The following is a 21273-nucleotide window of genomic DNA, read 5'->3' as shown; positions in this document are numbered from 1 at the left end:
TTGGTAGATTAGAAAAGGTATATGCCAACGTTGTTATGTGTTTTCTACATTATTGCCTCGATATGAATCATTCCGTGTAAACCATTCAGAATAAACATAATATCTTTATGTGCCAGCAATCGTCGCAATTGTCACAGTTCAGGTACTATACGGCCTGTGCTTTTTGTTGTCGTTGGTTAGGCTTTTGGTGGTTGAAACTTATGTGATGATCATGGTGGTTGAGTTGACGCGATCCCTACTAGCAACATTAAAACAATACGGATATAAAGTACTATATTGAAACAAATACTCGAACGACGACAGCTATTATTGAACTTGGCATGGCGTGTTAATTGACTTGCCATTGAATTATATAATTGTTGGATTACTGGCAATCATATTATTTGCAACACCACCTGATGAGCGAATAAGCACAATGAAAAACGAATTGCGTTTAAATGATAAAGTATGAAATGTAAAGGCAATACTAGAGTGTTTATGATCACGAGAGTTTCTATTGATGTTGGTAGTTGCCTTTGCTAGATGGTATAGGGTAAGTTTCAGACATTTGCCCTACATCATGGCCAGCTGTCATGTCGGTCCCAACTCAACGCTTGCCGCACTCCACTTTGGGTGAAAGCACCACTTCATCGTGACTACCTAGACGTCGGTCGACTTTTATCCTTTCAATACACGTTGTCACCAGAAAAGTATTAAGTCATGACAGAGACAACACAAAGTCCAGAGGATGCTGCTGCTCAGCGAGCTGCCGAGCAGGCCCGTCTTCGTAAGGAACGCCGCGAAGCAAAGCTCAAGGCTGGAGGTTCCGCAAGACTCAACAAGATCACCGGTCTAGGGGGCCGGATTCCAGGAGGTAATAATGCACATGCTCTCATATTTCTGTGATTGCCAAATGCTAACATAATTTTATAGAACCCGAACCTGCTATCGCAACTACCACAGCGACTGACGCTCCCACACCAGCTCCCGCTGTCTCAGCATCTGTAGCATCTTCGACTGCCCAGCATGCGGACCCCGACGAAGTTGACATCTCAGAACACTACTACGAGACCAAGCGCGCTGATACTTCACGTGCGAGTGCCCCCGAGACCCCGGAGCCCAACATCTCAGAAGACCAGTTGCGACAGATGATGCTTGGCTTCGAGCGCGGCAATGGCAGCGGCACCGCAAGCCCTGCTCCTGGTGGCGTCGAGGAAGACCCCATGATGAAGATGATGTCCCAGCTCATGGCTGGTGCAGGCCTTCCTGCAGGATCCATGCCACCTTTCCCTGGCATGCCTGGCGCAGTACCTGGTCAAGGACCACCGGTACCTCAAACTGCTGTGCGCAGCAGTGCTTCTACAAACCTTTGGCGCCTTCTTCACGCCATTGTTGCTATTGGTCTCGGCTTCTACATTGTTCTACTCACCCCCTTCACTGGTAGCAAGATCGAACGTGAGCGTGCCGCCCTTGCTGGCACAACACCTGCGGATCCCCTTATTGCAGCCGCCGAGCCCGAGATGGAGACGGAGCTCGAGCATCGCAAAAAGCTATTCTTCTGGACGTTTGCGACTGCGGAGACTCTTCTCCTCACAACCAGGTTCTTCCTCGATAGGAGGGGTAGCCCGCCTGCTGGCATTGTGGGCACTGTGATGCAATTCGTACCACAGCCCGCCAAGGGTTACATTGAAATCGTGATGCGCTATGGTCAAATCTTCACAACAGTGAGAAGCGACATGTTGGCATGCATCTTCGTGCTGGGAGCAGTTGCTTGGTTCAAGGGATAACAGACAGGCCGGAGGATTAGATTAATACAGGCAATTGAGTTACAGTTTTATAGTAAAAAGAGGATTCGTGTGATGTTTGCGTGAGGTTAATTATACATTATCATTTCGTACAATATTCTATCAAAGTGTGGACCTGTCATACATTGGATATACCGAGAACAACAGCAAGAAGAAAAAGTAGCAGGACCGCAGATCAAACCCCTAGAGTCTTGCCCTCTACCGATTCGCACAGTCCTATGCACTGAGGACCATTTTGAGCATCTTTCCAAAAACACCTCGTACTCGGTCGGGGTTTTCCGAAACGCAGGTAAATACGATCGCTGTGCTGATGGCGAATACTAGCCTCTCTCGCCACTCCTTGTCCAACGAGTATCGTCGAGGTAGGATCGTAGCCATGGCTCGTGGGGCTACAAACAATGCAATGTCCTTCCTCCGACCTTCTGTCTCGATCAAGATGCTCCAACCACAAAGAAAACAACCCGTGCCAACACAAATTCCACTGTCCATGTGTTGACGACGCTCAATAGTGGTACCACCGGGGAGCCGGGGTCCGATGCGGGTGCGGCTAAGACACACACCATAGTAGAAAAGGGTGATAAAGGTTGCGAGAAAACTAGATGAACGGCAAGATGAGACAATGGCCCGACGCAGAGCTTTGTGAGACGGGTTACGTAGGGCGAGAGCAAGCGTCAGGGGCAAGTACGTGGCCATTGACCACTTCCAGGCTCGAAAGAAGCGACTAATGGCATGATGCTCGCACGAAGGTCCGCTTGACATATGGACCATTTGGCACGGAATGGGCACAACAACGGCGGGATCTCCCCAGGCAAGGGGCCACTCGTAGTCAACGCACATTCCCTGAAGAAGGTGTGCCTGTCCCGTCTCCTTGCCATACTGGAATTCGCCTGTATGACAACGTCGAAGAGCCTCAATGAGACGCAGGTCCACAGAGGCAGCCGACGTGATCCATTTGTTGTAGCTCCGTGGAAGACGTTTTGGATGATAAAACCAAGCCCACATCACAAGGCCTGAGGAGGCGGCGAAAACCAGGGGGTCAACGAATCTGGAGACGAACCGTTCGGTCTATCAGGAATATTAGCAAACCTACATGGGTGATGATCAGAAGAAGTGCGTGCTCTACCTTTGTCCACTTGTTGGAAGCTAGGCGGCGGGCCTTGTGCCTTGCCCAAACATCACCAACAACAACGTCGAGGGCTCGAGTAACAGCAAACAGGGTTAGATCCATTGTTCGACCAGCGAACCTGACAGTCTGAGGTTCCGTATCAGGGGGTGATCCTTCCTTCGGCGGTACTGTTTCTGTATATGCTCGGCCCTCGTATGAGTGCAGAAGACGCAGACCAAACCATGCAGCAAGGAATGTAGCTAACCATCTCGCCAGTCTGAGAAGATCGAGTTAGTAATGGATATCAGTCTTTTGCCAGGATGAGGCTGTACTTGCCTCAAACGACCTGCCTCACTGAGACCTTTGGCAGTTTTCTCTAGAATACTCTTCAAGGGTTCCTTGTAACGTATTAGCTTCAGTCTAGTGCCTATGACATATCGTTCATTTAGGTATTCTTGGCAACTGAGCACGGTGATACAGTAACGGAGAAGCAAAGAATGCAATTTCTAGCAAAATAGTTGGAAGAGTTCATGAAAACTTGTTTTACTTACCTGCAAAAGAGTAGTACCACCGGCCAAAATGGCGCAGAAAGTTGGGAATCGCTGTGGGTTGAATCCGGTCTTCACTATGCGTATCGCAGACTTGAAGAATGAGCTATCATCAAGGTCCAGAGAGAGTTGATTGGCTGCTTTGCGCCTTCTCTTAGCAACATGCTGTAACACTAATGTCAAGAGCCGGGGCGCCACGGCAGATGCATAGCCCAAGAGATAGGCCCGAATCAACGGGCGGAGGATCTCGGGGACAGAATCGAGCCTCAGGGGCCCTTTACGGGTAGGCCGTAGATCAAGTACAGGCATAATGCTCCGGCATAAATGAAGATCCTACGCAGGGCTACGGCACCTGCTGCCGGAGACGAGGGTAATTGGCACTCGGAGGTGGGTATGGGCGAAAGTCGTCGCGGGGATACTCTATGTGCTCTATTTCTGACCGGTCAGTAACTGGACTACCCCTGTCAAGTAGGATGAAAAGTATAGTAAAGATGGTGTAAAGGAAATCGAAAAAGGGAGGTGAAAGGCCCAGAGCCGGTGACATCCGCTACCTGATGCACTGACAGTATGTTCCGCAGATTGGATGTAAAACTTTTGATGACAAGGACGACGAAGGATAGTTGAGGCTGTTTTAATAAGATGAACAATAAGGAGTTGATATGATAACTCCTTCTTTGACGTTGTGTGTGGAGACTTCAAGTTGCCTCGCCGAGCTCTCACTTGAGCCTCGGCTTGATATTCAAGATGTTGCGCGTGAAAGTGCATCGCGGTTCGTCCCCGGAGGACATAGGGCGTGAAATACTCAACGGCTCTGACATGAGCCATGACAGGGCTGTAGGGAATGTAGTATGGACAGTTACTTTGTTTGGTGATGGAGCCGCAAATCTTTGGGAGGGTGTAATCAGAGAACTACCGTACACTCACTCGCCTGGGGAACGATATTCTTTGAGTAACAACTCCGAAATGGGCTGAAAGTATGAAACGTTCTAGCAAATGCACAATGAGGAAATAAGCTCAGGTGAATTGTGCGGATATCGTCCGAATTGGAGGGGTTGATGATGATGCTGGTGTTGATGATGACGATGACGGTAGTTCAGGGGTTCAGCTCAAGTCAGAGCAGAGAATCGTTTAGTTTAGGACTGTCTAGGTAGGTGCGGGACCTAGAAGAAGTTTCTGATATGCAACGTTGTAGCCGTTAACGGTCGAGGAGGATCAAGTTATTAGGCCAAAGATGGATACTCGTATGTAAAATTAAGTCAAGCTGAGTGAGTGAGGTTATCACTAACCAACGCTTTCAGGTACAGGTACAGGCATAAGCGTATTTGCATGTGGTCGACAGGGTCCCACTACCTGAGCTCCAGGGCGGCTGTGTGTAATTCTGGGGTACAGGGGTGCCTTGTGCAGCTGCCTCATTAGGATGAAAGCAGGTACACAATATGGGTCTGGTACGTAAATTTTACTCTATGAGACCGAGTTGGAAAATCTTACGATGCTATCACAGACCAAGAAAGCAAGACCTTTTGCTTGAATCTAGAATATCATGGAAGTACTGACGAAGATTAGGAAAGGCTACGTAGTATGCACCAAGTCAAAGTCCCGCGTGCGATAACGAAATTTGACACTCCAGGACCTGGCCAACATCTATCTGCATTAGGCTAGAATCATCATTAATACACATTCACACATGGAATGAAATGTTCTCGAAAACGACGTGCGACAGGGAAGACCCACGCCAAATTTCGGACCTCGAACAGGTTTCGGCTTTTCTTCCTGACCTGATCTCCCTTTGAAGCATGAGTTCAGTCGACATCATTCCTTTCTCAGAAGGTCTTTCTTGGACTGTTTTGGCCCCTGTTTGACTTAATCCTGAATATTGCATAGAGTATTATAACTTGTCGCACGGGCCGATCGCGGTCACGAGTCACGGTAGGGAGAGAAGAAAAAACAGAGGCTGTGATAGCAAAGTCGAGTAAATATGGTCCGTCGCGTTTGTCGAGTTTCGGTGGGAAAAGGGCGGCATCGGTGCATATGCTTGACGCTATGCTGATTCAGATGATAGAATTTTGTTGGTTCGCTTCAGCCTCATGATATCGCTGACTAGAAGTAAGTTAATGTGTCAAGTGACCAGCAACATAATCTGCAGTCAATCTGCAGTCAGTCTGTCTGCTGGCCGCTGGGTACTACGCCAAGATGACTAGATACTCGACCCTCCCAGCAGGCGAAAAATGCAGAGGCAGAACCAATTAAAACTTGGATCACTGTCTGTCCTTTGAGGCTTGGCTGGGCGAATGAATGGTAGCTGGAGCTGAGGCGTCGTCAACTGGGTCGCAGAATAGAGCTGTTGGGAGATCTGAAGTCGAAATCGAAGCATGTGATAGTCCCATAGATGCATATGCTGCAGTTGGGGTGGCAGATTATGGATATAAAGATACGTCATAACAAGATGACTCCATACCGGGAGCCTCGGAGAGCGACGAATGTGTTGGTGAATTTTGCTGGTGAATTGATTGTTGAACAAGATGAGGGAAACTGGGCCTTTTTTATCCTTTGAGTAGGGCTTGAGGCTTCTCAATAATATCCATGATATATTCTCCGAGATACCTTTAAAATCAAGGTTCTTAAAAGCTCAAAACTTTGGTCGACGTCGATAAAAGTTGCAGGTGACACAGTGATCCAGCAGGGAGGTGAGCATGGGGATGCAGAAATAAAGCACACCAGACTGAGGTATACGATACTTGGAGAAGAGGCGCGTGCAAAGTTCCGAGGCAACCCCACATGGCTGGGACGGTCGAGAAGCTGCCCAGACTAGGTCAACGGGTCCAATTACCGTTCAACTCTCGCTTTGCAATGTGTTTCCCCAAAAACTTGACTACTTTGCCCCCAAGTAGCAGCTACACGTCCGCGGCTTCCACCTTCCGCGCCGTTACCTACATACACGCGGGCAGGGCAGTCACGGTGGACTCCCCACCCGCCATCTCCATCTCCAACTTGACGCCAACACCGTCTGCGCCTACCTAAACCACTTTACCTACCGTGCCGTGCCTACTTACTTTTAGTAGACTACTGTACATAACATACCCAGGTTAGTAGTTAAACACCACCACTACCACTACCACCACTACCACTACCACCACCTCCACCCTCCTTCCCAACCCTCCCATCCTCTTCTCGGCCACTACTTGCCATTTGACCTTTTTTGCAAGGTATTTTCTAACCTTTCCAGGCCAAATTACAAGTGTTGTCCTATGAAGGTCCGAGCAGAAGAAGCCGGGCCCTAGTTGCTCCTTGTCTGTCCTCCTTCATCTGGGACGCGGGTGTGATGTGACGCATTGATGCACGTCTTTCACCACAAGCACTTTCCGTTCAAACTCGTTGTCTTAGTCCCCTGTCGCTCTTGTTCACTTCCGTCTTTTGAGTAAAACCACACAGCTCTGCAATCATACAGTCCGGCGATTTCTCTTCAGCTTCAACCTCGACATGCTCTAAACCACAGTATTCCTAGTCATCTCCCGAACCAGCTTAACCGTCTCTACAGTTGCTCGACGTTTATGTGAAAAGCACATGCAACGAGAGTGTGCATTTGATATATACATTCACCCAAAATTTACAAACACCTGCGAATCATTCTTTTCAACATCAGCATTTCGATCTGCTTGCCCTTACATACCAGCGATTCGATTTCCAGCGCTCCCACAGCCCGTATCGCCAGTGGCTCCTTTATGCTTCAAGCACAGCGAATCGAATCCCGGCTAGCCATCCTGAGGTCTTATTCTCGTCGACCTCCTGCTGTATACTAGACAGCTACTGGTTCAATTTCTACCTGCATCTACCTTTGACATCGGACGAACAACTCTACGGCCTGCTACCCCGTCTTCGAAGGCGCTGGGTATCAACACCACGCCAACCAATATTATTAGCTGGTCCAAAATCTTAAAGCCAGTATTCTCAACAGAAACCCAATACAAGGAAAGGCGCATCCATGCTCGTCGTACAGCACGCTCCAAGGATGGGTTCGTCGCAGCCACCCCCAGACCCTTTTGGGCCCTTTGGCTGTACGTATATTACTTGCCCAAGCATTCTGCCAGAGCCAGAGACCGAGATGCTGACTCGAATCTCTACTAGATCAAATGGCTTCTGACCAAGATCCTCCTATTGCCGATCCGCCCGAGCCCGCCCCTGGTGCTCCTCTCTTATCAGAAAATGACAACAAAGTCCTTTCAACCTTTTTCGACGACATGACAACTGATCATTACAACGTATCCTACGGCGAGGGTCTACACTTCAGCGAAAATTGGTTTGATCTTCCTCCGCAGTTTATGGGATCTAGTACTTCGTTTGGCCAACAACCTGGATCTTCGTTAGGCGAACCGTCATCGCAAGGGCTTTCTCATAACATCCATGAATTTCACGGCTTAACATCCATGGGATCCCACATGATGCCTCCTCCACCGCCACCCCCGATCCATTCACAACACCAGAGCGAGCATGGGCGTGCCTCTGACGATGTGATACTTGCGGCTGCGACTCTCGTTCAGAATAATGGTTTAAACCAGCGACATCAGTCAAATGGAGTGGATAATCCAGTGCAAAGGCCAATAGGTCCTCCAGTAGGGCATCTCCGTCATCAGCCATTGGAAGAATTTCGCGAAGAACACCGGCGCAGTGTAGCAGCCAGCGAGCAAGAGCACTATCCGGAATGGAGTATGGGGGCACATGAGTTGCGCCAGCATCGAGTACCACCCATCGAGTACCAGTGGGGTTCCGATGCCAATTTCAACCAAATTGCTTATACTCCAAGCTCAGAGAAGGAAACCAGCGAGTCTCTATCTAAAGATCAATTGGAGATGCTCAATTGCCTGGCCCAGAGTCAGAGTGCCGGCAACACACGACCTAACAGCCCACTTCAAGCCAAAGCACAACTCCCACATAGTAGACTATCTGAGTTCTCGAAAGTGCAAGAGGTAAACACGCCCCCTAGGAAAAGGAGAAAGAGTAGAAACAGCAAGGATGCGCCAAATGACGAGACACAAGACGAGGCCGGTGTCTCAAAGCCTGTTCGAAGGCGAAAACCCAAGGCGGAGCGTGTAGGCTCGATCACCTCACCTGTCGTTAATGAGGTTTCTAGCGGAAAGCGTCGAAAATCGGCGGTCAACGCAGCCAAGTTGTCGAGAGAAAATCTTTCAGAAGAACAGAAACGCGAAAATCACATAAAGAGCGAGCAAAAAAGACGCACCCTTATCAAGGAGGGCTTCGACGATCTATGCGAGCTTGTTCCTGGACTCCGCGGTGGTGGTTTCAGCAAAAGTACCATGCTTGCAATGGCTGCGGAATGGCTGGAGGATCTACTTAAAGGAAACAAAGCTTTGGAGGCTCAGATTGCCACTCTGGAAGAGCACCCATGAGCCTCCTTGGTCAGCTGGGGAGATGGTGCGTGCTGTACAATTTTATAGACATGCGGCGTGGATAATTCTTTCAAGTTTGGACTAAGGGAGATGGGCGGCCATTTCTCGGTGTGTACCGGCGTTGGTGGAATGAACGGTCTCCCTTTTGGCAGCGAACAGGCTTCAACAAGAAGCTGAACACAGGGGTTTGCTCTGTTGGCATGGTAGGATACCCAATATGAGTCTTAATAACGATGTACGAATTTAGGCTAGATACTAGCTCTGAGAAGCCACGAGACGAGAGGATATTTTGCTAATGCAATCAATGCAAGAATGAAGAGAGTAGTCAAAGTTAACAGTTTCAAGAAATACATGCAATACACATATATGTAACATAAACCGATTTGGACCCTGAGCGTTTACATCGTCAAGTGTCTCACGATGCTAATACGAAAAGACTGGGACTCGATGAACAGTGCTAATGATCGATGGCTGTTTCGGGAAACTTTAAAGTTGAAGTAAGTGCTTCAAGTTATTATGAGCCTAAAGGGGATATATACCTATATATGGCTAAACATCAAATATGACTGGGCAACTTGTCTGTTCTTTAACCGGTTTGCGCGCGGTGGAGCTTGTCTGAGCCTTTCTTATGGTTCGATAACATCCTGGTCTGGGTGGTTAATGGTTGGCGTAGCATTGTTTGAATGTCCACAAAGGATTTGAAGCCGTTTAAGCTGTGATAGCATCTCAACAATGATTGGCTGTTAAGGGGGGTTTCTTTTTCTTTTCCGATACCGTCGGGGACTTGCAGGACGTTGTACGGGTTGCAACCTTAGTATGAAGGAATCGGGTCGAGAGCAGGTTTGAGAAGGTTGATATCCCCTACGGGCATGAAGGATTGAGGACTTGTCCGAAATTGATTGAGGAATTAATTGATGATGTCTTAAATTTACTATCGTATATGCATATATATAAAGAGACGGATGTTTGATAGTCGCTTTAGTATGCAGTCGTTGTTGTTCTTCTGTGCTTTTCTTTCAGGAACATTTACACGTTCTCTATTTAGAGTATTGTCTCGTTGGAATACTTTCGAAACTAGTTGTCAAGTACATATTTGTTTATCATGAAGATCTCAACCTCTCTTATCACCGGCATCTTCGCCATATTCGCCACAACATTTGCATCAACCATCGGTAGACACGACGATTCCTACCCTAACTTCATTCGTGAGGCCGAGCCAACATGTATCACTCCTGGTGCCATTCCCAACATCACCGGCTCCCAGATCCGCACTGTCGGGGTCGTCCTTTTCCAGGGATTCGACATGATTGACGTCTTTGGCCCTCTGGATCCTCTCCAGCTCATGTCGCTCGGCGTCCAGAAGCTCAACCTTCACCTCATAGCAGAGACACTTGATCCAGTGACCACAAAGCCTGTGGCTATGAACAAGTTCGACTCGAGCTTCTTCCCCACCGTCCCACCGACCAACACTTTCGACGACGAGCTGGACCTTGATCTTCTCATCGTTCCTGGTGGTTCTGGCGCCCGAAACCCGAACCTGCAAGCTGTTACTAGCTATATCGCAAAGATGTTCCCCAAGGTCAAGATCCTGATGACCATCTGCACCGGTGCTGGTGTTGCGGCCAGATCAGGTGTCTTGGATGGACACATGGCAACGACCAACAAGAATGCCTGGGCCACGATGAAGGAGATGGGGCCTAAAGTGAATTGGGTATCCCCCGCGCGTTATGTCATTGACGGGAAAATCTGGTCCTCTTCAGGTGTAAGTTCTTGATGCTTCCCGAAAGCTGCTCCATGTTGTCTAACCCGAGACTCGCATTAGGTTACTTCTGGTCTGGATCTTATTTTTGAATTCATCGCCACGTTCTGGGGCAAGGAGCAGTCAGAGCGTCTCGCTGGCATAGCTGAGCATGTGCCGCGCGAAGCGACTGATGATCCCTTTTCAAAGCACTACAACATCACACCCACTGAGGCCCAGCCCTGCCCTCAACCATGAGCGAGCATTTCGACACCTTGATGCACCTATGATGGACAAATGAGCCGCCAATTACCTAGCGTGTATTGTTATACGGTTGGTATGGCCCGGTTTGCTTTTCGTATACTACAATATTTGTTGGATGCGCTGTGGCATCAGCCGTTGGAAATCAAAGCTCATCAATGCCAGTTGTAATTCTGGCTCTACTCGTTTTCTGCCATTAAAGGAACAGGCGTATTCGTCAACAGACTGTGATTTAGTAAACATAAATAAGCAAAACCACGAAGTTTCCATTGTGAGAGTCACACATAACCTGGACGGTTTGTAATCCCTTTGCGAGCTTAGTTTTCGTTCGATCCCATTCTACGCCAAATCAGTATGGTACAAATAACCCTCCTCTCTTCGGGTTTACCCGCCTTCGCATTCCAATACCCTTTAAACGCCAGGCTCTGCTCGCCATGATAATTAACTAAGATCCATCTTCTCCTCGCCGTTGCTTACAGCAGCGCCTACTGAAAAGTCCACTGCACCAGTGTTGCCGATCAGGCGCTTCTCCGACTCGGCTACAAACTTGATGCTGCGCGCAGGGTCATAGAAAAGCTGGAAGCTGCGTTGCACGTCGCTGACTTCGACCTGCTTGGCCTTTCGTTTGGCAGAGACAAGTTGCGAAGTGGTGATGAGATTGCTGGCGTAACGGAGACCTGCCTCTTGGCCGATCTTGGTAAGGAGGGCGAGAGCGTCAGGGTGCACGTCAACCTCTTCTTCTTGTGCTCGAATCGAAATAATCTGCTTGATCTCCTCGGGGGTGTAGGAGTGCGTGTTGATGATGGCAACTCGGTCTAAAAAGTCGAGGGGTAATCCGTGAGGGCTACGGTAGTCGGTTCCGCGAATGCGCGAGTTGCCTCTGTTGCTGGCCATGATGACCACGGGAGCCAGATCGTCCTCGAGAGCTCGGTTGATGTATGAGAAGCACTCGATGTCGAGCATGTGAACTTCATCAATGAACAACACACCGGGAACGATCTCAGCCTTGCCCTCTTCCTTCCACTCGCCAACCTTGGTGTTGATTTGATCTCGAATCTCGCTGCGAATCTCACCCGTGTCACCTGAAAAGAGAGCTAGGAAGCCCTGCGTTCTCGAGTTGATGACATCAATCTCGTGAAGAGTGACCGTATGCACGACCTCCTTGCGCTTTTGGAGCTCTCCGTCGGGGCATTGAAGAAACTTTGTATCGACGCCCATGGCATCATAGTCGCGAGATCGGGCGTAGGATCGGCCGAGTTTGGTGATCTTGCCGGAAGACTTGTCGATCGAGATAATGTCGCCGGCCATGACGCGCTCCTTGGTCATGGCATCAATCATCTTGCTGCCCATATCATAAACCGCTTCCATGTCGGTTGTCTTGATGGTTAGTTTCCCCTGCTTGGCGCTACCGGTGACACTGCGATCAATTTGAATCTCAACCACCTCTCCCTCCATAATTTCGCTCTCTTCCTTTATTCGTACACCGATCGACTTTCGGAAAGCTTGCGTGAGGGCTTCGGTCTTGGACATTTCTAGTGAAAAGATTTCTGAAGACGCAAGGGTTGTGAAGGGGACGTCGGGGCCGAGAGATTGCGCCATACCCATGGCAATGGCGGTCTTTCCAGTGCTTTACATAGTTCAGCACGCGTCATATTCAGTTGAAGGGCTGGGCCAACGTACCTAGGGGGTCCTGCAATAAGAACCGCTCGACCTGCAATCTTTCCTTCCTTGATCATTTGTAGCATGACAGCAGCAGCTTTTCGCGCCTTCTCTTGTCCAACGAGGCCCTGAGACGAGGCCCTGGGCTCTAGAGTTGTCGCATCGACGCCGAGACCACGAATATGAGAATGAGCTGCGATGAGGTTGAGACCTCGGAGGTCCTTGGAGTCTGACACGGTCATCACGGGCTATTGTTTGAAGCCTATGTAAGTAACGAGCCGCGTAGAGGAGAATTCGGTGCAACTTACAGCAGCCATCTTGTCGCGTTTTGTGCGCAAGCAACGTCACGAAATATAAAGAATTGGGGTATATGGTTTTGGGGGTGGTTGATTGAAGAAGGCCTGGATGAACGAGGCTGGAAGCTACTGGGGAAGATTGCGCGAGAGCTGCACGAGCCTTTCGCATACAATTGTCAAAAAAATGTTAGTACGCGGCTGGCCGACGCATTGACGCCACATCTTTGTCATGCACCGCCACATCTAATCGAGGAGCCTGTAACGACATGTGTCGTGGCTGGAACTCGAACGGACCTCCCCGAAGGCAGCGTGCATGTACTGCCTGGATAGGCACCAACTACTACTGTCTGCACAAAATATCAATTAATGTGTACTAGAAATATTATAGCGGTATTTGGACAATTAGAGGTAGCAGTGGCTCCCGCAGACTTATCTTGTATCTCATACCAGGTTTTCGACATCGAAAGAAAGGCCTTGTTTGTCTTGCGGAATCATGCCTAGGTACCTGGCCCCACTTGCATCGCGAAGCAGCGGCAGTTAGCGCCATTCCGGCCCAATCCTGGGCAAGCACCAAACGCGAAAACTGGGTAGGTGCTTACCTACAACGGGGATTATCTACAGACTGAACATTCTGGATAGTACTATATCACATTTGTAAAGTCTCAGTAAGGTAGTCAACGTGATATATGGAAATAGAAATTGGACTAATGTTTATCTACTTCATCATATAGCCTGTTGTATCAATTGTCATGTATCCTTGAGAACCGTCCACATCTTTTAAGGCTCGGTGGGAACCGATAAAGCAATTGTCATGCAGCCAAACCCTCGCTCGTTCTCCAAGCAGGAACTAATGCATCAACGTGGTAATACTGTGATTCATCATGAAGAGCGAGAAAAAAGAAAGAGGCACTTGGTATCAGTAACTTGATTTCTACACGTTACATACTGGACGGGAACAATCAAAAACAATTGCAGGCAACCGAGCTTCTGGGCTCCATTCTGTTAGTGCAGTGCAAGCCTGCCTACCTATGTTTTTCTCTTTCTCCTGTCCTCCTCTCCCCTGACCTCATACTCTCTCCTCTGTCAGGTGTCACTGTCGATTTCTGTATTCTCCCGCTTTCTGTGTCGCCTTTCATTGCTTTTTATATTCTCTTTGTCTTTCCCTGCCCCAACTCCGTGTTGATATTTTCTCCCTCTTCATTCTCGCCTCACTTCTCTGTCATTGAACAACGCCCGCGGCTCTGAAACTCTTATTTATTTCCATTGCCCCTCTCCACTTCATTCGCCGCCACTAGATCATTCCCTTTACGCGACGCACCCTGCAATCGCATCTTCCTCACTTCGATACTCACATCTATCTTGGCAGTCGAGTAACTTGGGTGCTGGGACAAGCCAGCACTGCTGCCTTTATATTCTTTGGTTCTCCCGACTGCGCATTTCCACATTTGCAATATAGTCAACGCCCGCTCGTAAACAAAACACATCCGGCATTTGTTCTGCTTCGAATCATCGCCGAATGCTTGCAACCCGACGTTGCTACCAGAGCCGCCATGGCTGGTAGGGACCACCGCGATCGATCAGCCGACCGATATCGCGGTCTGCCGCGCGACTCAACAGACGATTTTAGGAGAAATGGAGGAAGGGAGCCCGACAACTTTGTCCCCAGGAGTCACACTAATACAACAAACGATGCTAGTGGAAGCGATGGTGGGAAGGGCGTCCCCGGCTTCCAATTACTAATGGAGCTCTTCGGCGAAATGTCGACCGCTTACGGGGAGCTGACGAAAGCAGAAGCCCGTCTTAGTAGAACTAAGAGGGACCACAATATATCAGCCTCGAGACCGACCGAGTTTGCTTCCTTGGGCTACCTCAAGCATCAGGAGCTCCAGAGAGGCGAGGAAGAAATAGTCCGGCTGCGACGAAAGCTCGTTCTGCTTTACCCCAAGCTTCAGACCGGGCTCGACTCATACGTGAGAGCGTCGGTGAATCCTGTTACTCAACCAGACACGCCCACATCCATTTGGAACCAACCAGACCTCGAAAAACGATTATCGGAGCTGCAGAGATCGATAAACACATTAGGTGAAAGTCGCTTGCAAGCCGAGATCACGGCGCTGCGGGAGGTCTTCGACGAAGAGAAAGAAAAGAACAAAATTATGGCTAAGGAACTTGAGGCTCAAAAGAAAAAAAGTCAGTCTTTGGAGGAGAATATCAACCAGCTCGACCGAATGATTCGTGCGATAAAGCCAACGGTGGAGCTACAAGTATCCTCAGAACTTGACAAACAAATTAGGCCCAGGATGACAAGCTTGGAAGACAATCTCAACGAGGGTCTGTCGAATAATGTTGAGGTCACAAAGCAGCTACAAATACTTGTAGATGGTCACACGGAACAACTAGCCAATCTGGCTAATAAACGTTCAGACAACCTTGTGGCTGGCCCGAGCAGCGCAACAGTCGCTCAAACAGCGGAACCCAGCGTAACAGCACAACTTGTTCGACTTGAGGAAGACCTTCAAATTCGGGGACGGAATATTGATTTCATGATGAAGAATAAGATGGAACCAGCATTATCCAAAATTCGAGACATTGAGAAGTCTGTGGAACAGTCTATGCATGATTCGAAATTCGCGAAATCATTTATTCAGGTTCAAGCTACTCACATGCAAACTCAAACCCAGCAGAAATTATCCATCTTTGAAAGCACTGCTCGCGACCAGGCCAAGAAGTTAGAGGAGAACTTCTCAACCTTGGAAACCACCACTCGCAATCAGACTAAGAAGTTGGAGGAGAACTTCTCAACCCTGGAAAGTGCGGCTCGTGATCAGGCCAACAAGCATAGTAGTCTTAACGCTACCGTCACACGCTTGAACTCTGAACTGCAGTTGGCCTTGAAGCAGCAGCAAAAAAAAACCGACGATTTGGGACAGAAACTTGCCTCTGCGTCATCCGCCTCCACAGTTCAAGCATCAGAGTTATCCTCTCTGCAATCGTCCCTAAAAAAGCAGCAGAAGAAGAGCGACTCCCTGGAAAAGACTGTGGCTTCCCTCGAGACCAAGATTCAATATCAGCCGCCTCAAGGTTTTGAGAAACTTGCCGCGAAAATGCAAGAGTATCCGCCTGCTGCCGATCTTAATCGCATTCTGGCGGACTTTCCATCAAGCAAAGATCTCAAAATGCTCATCGCCGATACACCAAAGTTAAAGGAATCTGTGTCAAAATTGAAAGCATGCAAGACTCCGCCTCCGCCTCCATCTCTGCCTAACCCCAATTCTCTAATGACCGAAGAGACGATTACACAGACTGTTAATTACAAGATTAAGCAGCTGGACATTGCCACAATGAAGGAGATAAGACAGGTGTTCGAGAGCTTCGCCAAAGACATAGACAATCGCCAAGGTCTCACAGCAAACTCAATCACGTCATTGAACGACCGTATGTTAAAGGTTAACAAAGGGTTGGAGGAGAGCAAACAGCAGGCGAAAATGGTCAAAGAGGTTGGCGAGAGCCTGCAAAAACGTTGTAACGAGCAGACTACTGAACTTAAAAGAGAATTTGGGGCGTTCGTTGAAAACTTCAACAACCTTCAAGCTGGGACAAGAAGGGAGCTTGAAGATGTCCAGTTTCGGATGACCTCGGTACATGACCGGGTGATAAACTTGAACACTAAGAACTGGTTCGACAACATGGCCCAGCACATCCAAAACCACATGCCAAACCATTTCGGTGGGCAACTGAACAGCCTCGAAATACGGGTTAGCAACCTCGAAGACCATTGCAACGGCCCGGAGATTGCCAATAAGAGGCGCAGAATAGCTAATGGAAGTGGCAACGCCCTAGCGAGGAATGGTACTCTTTAAATTGGATGTTGTACGGACTTGTTGCGATTCGTGGAGCCATCATACACTGGCGTTGGTTTGGGCCCCGGGTTGGGTTTTTGTTTTGATATGGTTAAGCTAGGTAAAGAACAGAGGAGGGTTGTGACAACTAGCATTATACCCTTGTTGATACGGCGTTAGGGAAAAGAGGAAGCATCGATATTGATGTGAGATCATGTACAGTCACCTAATTAAATACGATCAATACTCTTGCATTTGCAACAATGCTATGGCGTCTAAGATATATACTTCGTAGTAGGTGAGATAAGGTTCAAGGTCAGTTTGAATAACGGTAAGCGCGGCTAAAGAAACTGAATCTCGATAAATCAAAGTTTTTATAGGTATAATCATAATGAACGGTTAGGTGTAGACAGTCTATACTTATTCTAAACACCTAACGTTATAAATGTACATTGGTAGTTGAAAAGGACATTAGCAGCTAGTAGTGAAAGGGAATAGACCACTTCAGGAACAGACGGGCCAGGGCCCATTAACAGCCACAAGAGGATGGACGGAAATGCCCGATGACATTCCCGTTCCCATTCCCATTCCCATTCCGCAGGGCCCCAGGGGGACAAATTATGACCCCAAAAAGTGATGGAATTCAGAGGCCCATCCGGGCAATTACTCCACATGTTAGGATCATCTCTAAACCACTAACTTAGGCACTTCCCGCTCCATTGCTCTGGCCTAGATAGTAGGTAGTAGGTACTATCAGGTAGTAGGTAGGTCTGTTCTGACCACTGTCTGTCACTGTCACTGTCAATTACTGACTGCCCGTCAGTTTGTCACCAACCCAAAACCTGCCAACAAAGAAAAACACAACAGACTCTTTCTATTGATTAGCCTCATTCCCCTCCATTCCTTTTTTGTCTTGTGCAATTAAAAAACAAAAGAGACAATTCATTTTCCTTTTCTTTTTATTAATTGTTAAATCGGGCGGATCTCTGGCGCTCCGATCTCCCGCGCTCGTCCGCTGTTGTCTTGTGCTCAAAAGCGCGCTAATAAACCAACTTGTCTGCTATCGTGTGCGACTAACTGGGTCACCTCCATGTCTTGTCACTAGACATCAACCACTACCACTATCAGCCACCATCACCATCGCGATAACCCTGCAAGTCAGCAGTGAACGACGCCGACCGCAAAAGTCATTCCTTTCATCTGATTCGTCTCATTGTCAGCGTTGATACTGCGCTGGTCTACCGTTCAAATCGCCTTTGTTGTCGCGTTCTCAGCCTCCCTGCGTACCCCTCGCGCGCGTCACCCTCGATCGCCAAAACCTCGTACCGTACCGCACCGCAAACTACTGCCAGCATCATACCGTACCCCCGTCTTCGTCCTCCCGGCATGCTGACATCCATGAACAATGGAAGCCGCGGCGAAGACGGTCCAGCAGCTCACACAGCGCATCCTACCCGAGAAACCTCATCATCTCTCCTACTCCGCAGACTGGCGATATCACGTCCCCGCCAACGAGTCCCGACAGAAGCATCCTGAGGAATGGGATATTACCCGCCTACAATATTCGACACTTGTGTCGGAAGCTGATCGCGGTGTACTCCTTACCAGATCATACTACGACATGCGTGTCGAGCCCCCGAAACCCGTCCCTCGCGACGTGGGCATCCTCGCAAAGGGCGGCGAGAAGAAAAAGTTGTCACTCAGTGACTACAAGAACAAAAAGACATCTGGTGTTGCCTCAGACACATCTACGCCAGAGCCACCAAGCGCCAGAAAGCGCGAACCCGAGCGCGCATTAGAATCCAAGTCAGTGCCAGAAAGCAGGAAACATGATTCACAGCGCCAAAGAGATCATCACCTTGATACTAAACCACAAAAGACCCGGGAACTCCCTGTTGTTGATATGAGGTAGGCAGCGCCATCCAATCCGAATCGTGATTGCTTGGACGAACATACTGACTCTGCTGCAGACTCCCGCCAAAGCCACCTGCGTCCCTCCCGCCTCGACCCGTATCGCCCGACAGCAGGAAACGAGCATCCAACGTGGACGACGACCATCGGTCGCAGAAACGACCCAGGCCCGATGTGCCTCGCCCAGTTGACGACCGCTCGCGATCAGGTCGAGATGACCCCCCACGCCGGAAGGACAGAGAGACATTGCCGCCTTCTGATATACCGTCAAGAGACAAGCCATCAGCTTCATCATCGCTTTCAAATGGGCGTGGTGTTCTCAAAGGCACTAATACCTCTGCTGCTCGCAATCCTTCCCCGGCTGGACGCGCACGTGGCGATTCAGTCAACGGTGCTCGGCCGGGCGCATTGGGGAGCACAAAAGGTACGCCGGCCAAGACCGATACTGCTTCGCGCTCATCCGTGCCTCCACTACTATCGCCTCTTCACTTGAACCTTGAGAGCCAGAACTCAGCAGATAAGAGTGACAGGAGAAGGCCACGCGAGGACGCCGCAGATACTGCCAGAGCAACAAAACCGAAGAAGTCCGAAGCACCACCGCCACCACCACCCAAAGCAAGAAACGAGTCGGCCCGAGATAAGTCACCTGTGCGATTACCCACACTTCTGTCGCCCACGTTGCCGAGCGCCTTGGAGGCTGAGTTGTCTCGAAGGAAGGTTTCTGCCAAGACAAGCGATTCCAAATTGTACGATGATCGGGACAAGGACGAGCAAGGCGAGAGAAGGAGCGAAGAACGACACAAGTCAACGACGGCAAGGAAGGCTCCTGTCGAGCACGAAGAAGAAGAGGAAGAGGAAGAAGAGGAGCCCAGAGAAAAGAGGCGATTAATCGTGACGCTGAGGATATCCAAGAGAATGCGACAAACGTTCAGGCGCATATTGGCATTGCCGCCAAAGCGTAGAGAACGCTCAGAGAGCACAGAAGCACCGCCAGTTAGCCAGGCGAAGAAGCGCCCTGCGTCGACAGAGAATACTGGCGACACAATAGCTGTCAAGCGTCCTCGATTGCCTTCGGTTTCTTCGACCCTGCCGCCACCTCCATCAACACCATCCAAGAAGGGTGCTGCCATGTCTCGCGTCAGTTCTAGTAACTCGCATGCTCATACGCCCGGTGATATTTCTACAGTGACTCCTGTTCCTGTCGGTTCTTCAGATCGTCCTGCCACCAACGGCGCAGATATCGGGCGAAACGACAAAGCCGATATCCGAGCCGTCAATGAAAAACATAGTCGCTTCTCTAGCCTTGGCCGACGACTCAAGCATGAGGGCGACATTGCGAACCAGCGATGCAATAAGCTTGCAAGCAGTGGTGATTCTCGCGGAAGCGACACAAGCCGCAAACAGTACTACGCACTTGCGGTTGAGAGCACTGTCGCCTTCATGGCCAGCTTCCACCTTTTGAATGTCAGCCGCAACATGCAACACAAGTCATCCGATCCAGGTCCTTGGGCCAGCTTGATCAAGATGGTAGACTACCTGCAGAAAGAGACTCGACGTGACACGCGTCGATATCAACCCATGTATGCTCTTGTGTTGATTCTGCAGGCCATCACAGTGGACGAGTTTCTCAAGTCCTTTTCCAACTATGAGCATATCTCCAAGGATGATATTCATGCTCACCAAGCGATTCGCTATCGCAATTGGAACATGGTTCGCGACGTCTATGAAGGAATTAGCAACTCGCGCCTTCGAGCCGACATCACACCCTGGTCGACGGTTGAGGAGGTCTGCCAGGCGTCGATGCGCGTTATTCGACAATGGTGTCATGATGAAAATGTCGATTGGACGGCCGCATTCGACCCCCAAGAGGCCAGCATACGAGTTGCTCGACAATAATGCATGTTATCTGCACACTTTTGAAGGTCTTTTGAGCTCGATCGAAGAATAGGCCTCTTGAACATACCTTTCAGATGAATCTTTGGCTCCCATATTCAATTATGTTCTGTCGAGCTCACATTTCAGGGATCGGCCTAGGGGGCTCCAGCTATTTATGTCGCCTTGAACCGGTATCCAAAGGGTATCCAACAAGGACACCTTGCGAGTCGGCTTTCCACGTCTATATGATTTTTGAATTAAACTCTAAGGATATTGCTTATCGGCTTATCCCGGCCCGCCGCGCCACTTGAGGCGTCTGGCAAGGACAAAAGTATTCTTGCTGTCATTTGCACTATGATATCCCCCCCTACAAGATCAAAACGGAGAGCGATTTGATTTCATCTATTGCGCCTGGGATACAGGCCCCTGCAGTTGCCTTGTATGTTTTTATTATTGTCTTTCTATCTTGCCGGACAAGGGTTGCTTTATACAGGAAAGGGAAAAGGGTTAATGAGAGGAGGGAGTAAAGGAGCATTCGGCGAAAAGGGAGTGTGAGGAGAGCATACTTACAGGAGAATACCACTGGTATATGCATTCACATAACTGCATGGAACAAATATAGGGGGGGTTGCTGAACAGCTTGTGAATATACTGGCTTGACGAGTGTTGGGGAGTCTAGCGGATGACTTCAGGACACCCGAGCCAACATTATGATTATCTCAGGCCGTGACAAACTCTTGCACGGCATGCGTGAAGGTTACTTGACCGACCAACAGACCGTAGTGGCATTGTGTTTGCAAATTGCTGCATAAGATTTTGTTGGGGTGAACCCGTCTCATCTGTGTCGTATATTTG

General features: G+C 49.2%; 7 protein-coding genes across 7 annotated transcripts; 5 read left to right on the top strand and 2 right to left on the bottom strand.

Moving 5' to 3' along the window:
• Nucleotides 1-677: 677 nt before the first annotated feature.
• On the top strand, nt 678-1766 carry FGSG_06264 (uncharacterized protein; the record flags this gene model as incomplete). The annotated part of the gene is made up of 2 exons (XM_011326612.1): nt 678-853; nt 913-1766. Exons 1-2 carry the CDS (start codon nt 700-702, stop codon nt 1764-1766), a joined length of 1008 nt encoding a protein of 335 aa, XP_011324914.1. The 5' UTR covers nt 678-699.
• Nucleotides 1767-2000: 234 nt separating this feature from the next.
• On the bottom strand, nt 2001-3746 carry FGSG_06263 (uncharacterized protein; the record flags this gene model as incomplete). The annotated part of the gene is made up of 4 exons (XM_011326611.1): nt 2001-2849; nt 2908-3077; nt 3155-3287; nt 3441-3746. 4 exons carry the CDS (start codon nt 3744-3746, stop codon nt 2001-2003), a joined length of 1458 nt encoding a protein of 485 aa, XP_011324913.1.
• A 3670-nt stretch (nt 3747-7416) lies between these two features.
• FGSG_06262 (uncharacterized protein) lies at nt 7417-8990 on the top strand (the record flags this gene model as incomplete). Its single annotated transcript, XM_011326610.1, has 2 exons — nt 7417-7489; nt 7560-8990. The coding sequence occupies 2 exons, from the start codon at nt 7417-7419 to the stop codon at nt 8837-8839; spliced, it is 1353 nt and encodes a 450-aa protein (XP_011324912.1). The 3' UTR covers nt 8840-8990.
• Nucleotides 8991-9941: 951 nt separating this feature from the next.
• Nucleotides 9942-10835, top strand: FGSG_06261 (uncharacterized protein; the record flags this gene model as incomplete). The annotated part of the gene is made up of 2 exons (XM_011326609.1): nt 9942-10601; nt 10662-10835. The coding sequence occupies 2 exons, from the start codon at nt 9942-9944 to the stop codon at nt 10833-10835; spliced, it is 834 nt and encodes a 277-aa protein (XP_011324911.1).
• Nucleotides 10836-11186: 351 nt separating this feature from the next.
• Nucleotides 11187-12880, bottom strand: FGSG_06260 (uncharacterized protein). The gene is made up of 3 exons (XM_011326608.1): nt 12806-12880; nt 12519-12745; nt 11187-12465 (listed from the first exon to the last, which is right to left on the bottom strand). Exons 1-3 carry the CDS (start codon nt 12812-12814, stop codon nt 11280-11282), a joined length of 1422 nt encoding a protein of 473 aa, XP_011324910.1. The 5' UTR covers nt 12815-12880; the 3' UTR covers nt 11187-11279.
• A 2576-nt stretch (nt 12881-15456) lies between these two features.
• On the top strand, nt 15457-16653 carry FGSG_06259 (uncharacterized protein; the record flags this gene model as incomplete). The annotated part of the gene is made up of 1 exon (XM_011326607.1): nt 15457-16653. One exon carries the CDS (start codon nt 15457-15459, stop codon nt 16651-16653), a length of 1197 nt encoding a protein of 398 aa, XP_011324909.1.
• A 1384-nt stretch (nt 16654-18037) lies between these two features.
• On the top strand, nt 18038-20439 carry FGSG_06258 (uncharacterized protein; the record flags this gene model as incomplete). Its single annotated transcript, XM_011326606.1, has 2 exons — nt 18038-18540; nt 18603-20439. The coding sequence occupies 2 exons, from the start codon at nt 18038-18040 to the stop codon at nt 20437-20439; spliced, it is 2340 nt and encodes a 779-aa protein (XP_011324908.1).
• Between the last annotated feature and the right edge of the window lie 834 nt (nt 20440-21273).

This window comes from Fusarium graminearum, chromosome 3 (assembly GCF_000240135.3).
Source record: "Fusarium graminearum PH-1 chromosome 3, whole genome shotgun sequence".
Taxonomy (NCBI): domain Eukaryota; kingdom Fungi; phylum Ascomycota; class Sordariomycetes; order Hypocreales; family Nectriaceae; genus Fusarium; species Fusarium graminearum.
The sequence above is the reverse complement of the archived record's forward strand: the minus strand, read 5'-3'. Positions and strand labels throughout refer to the sequence as shown.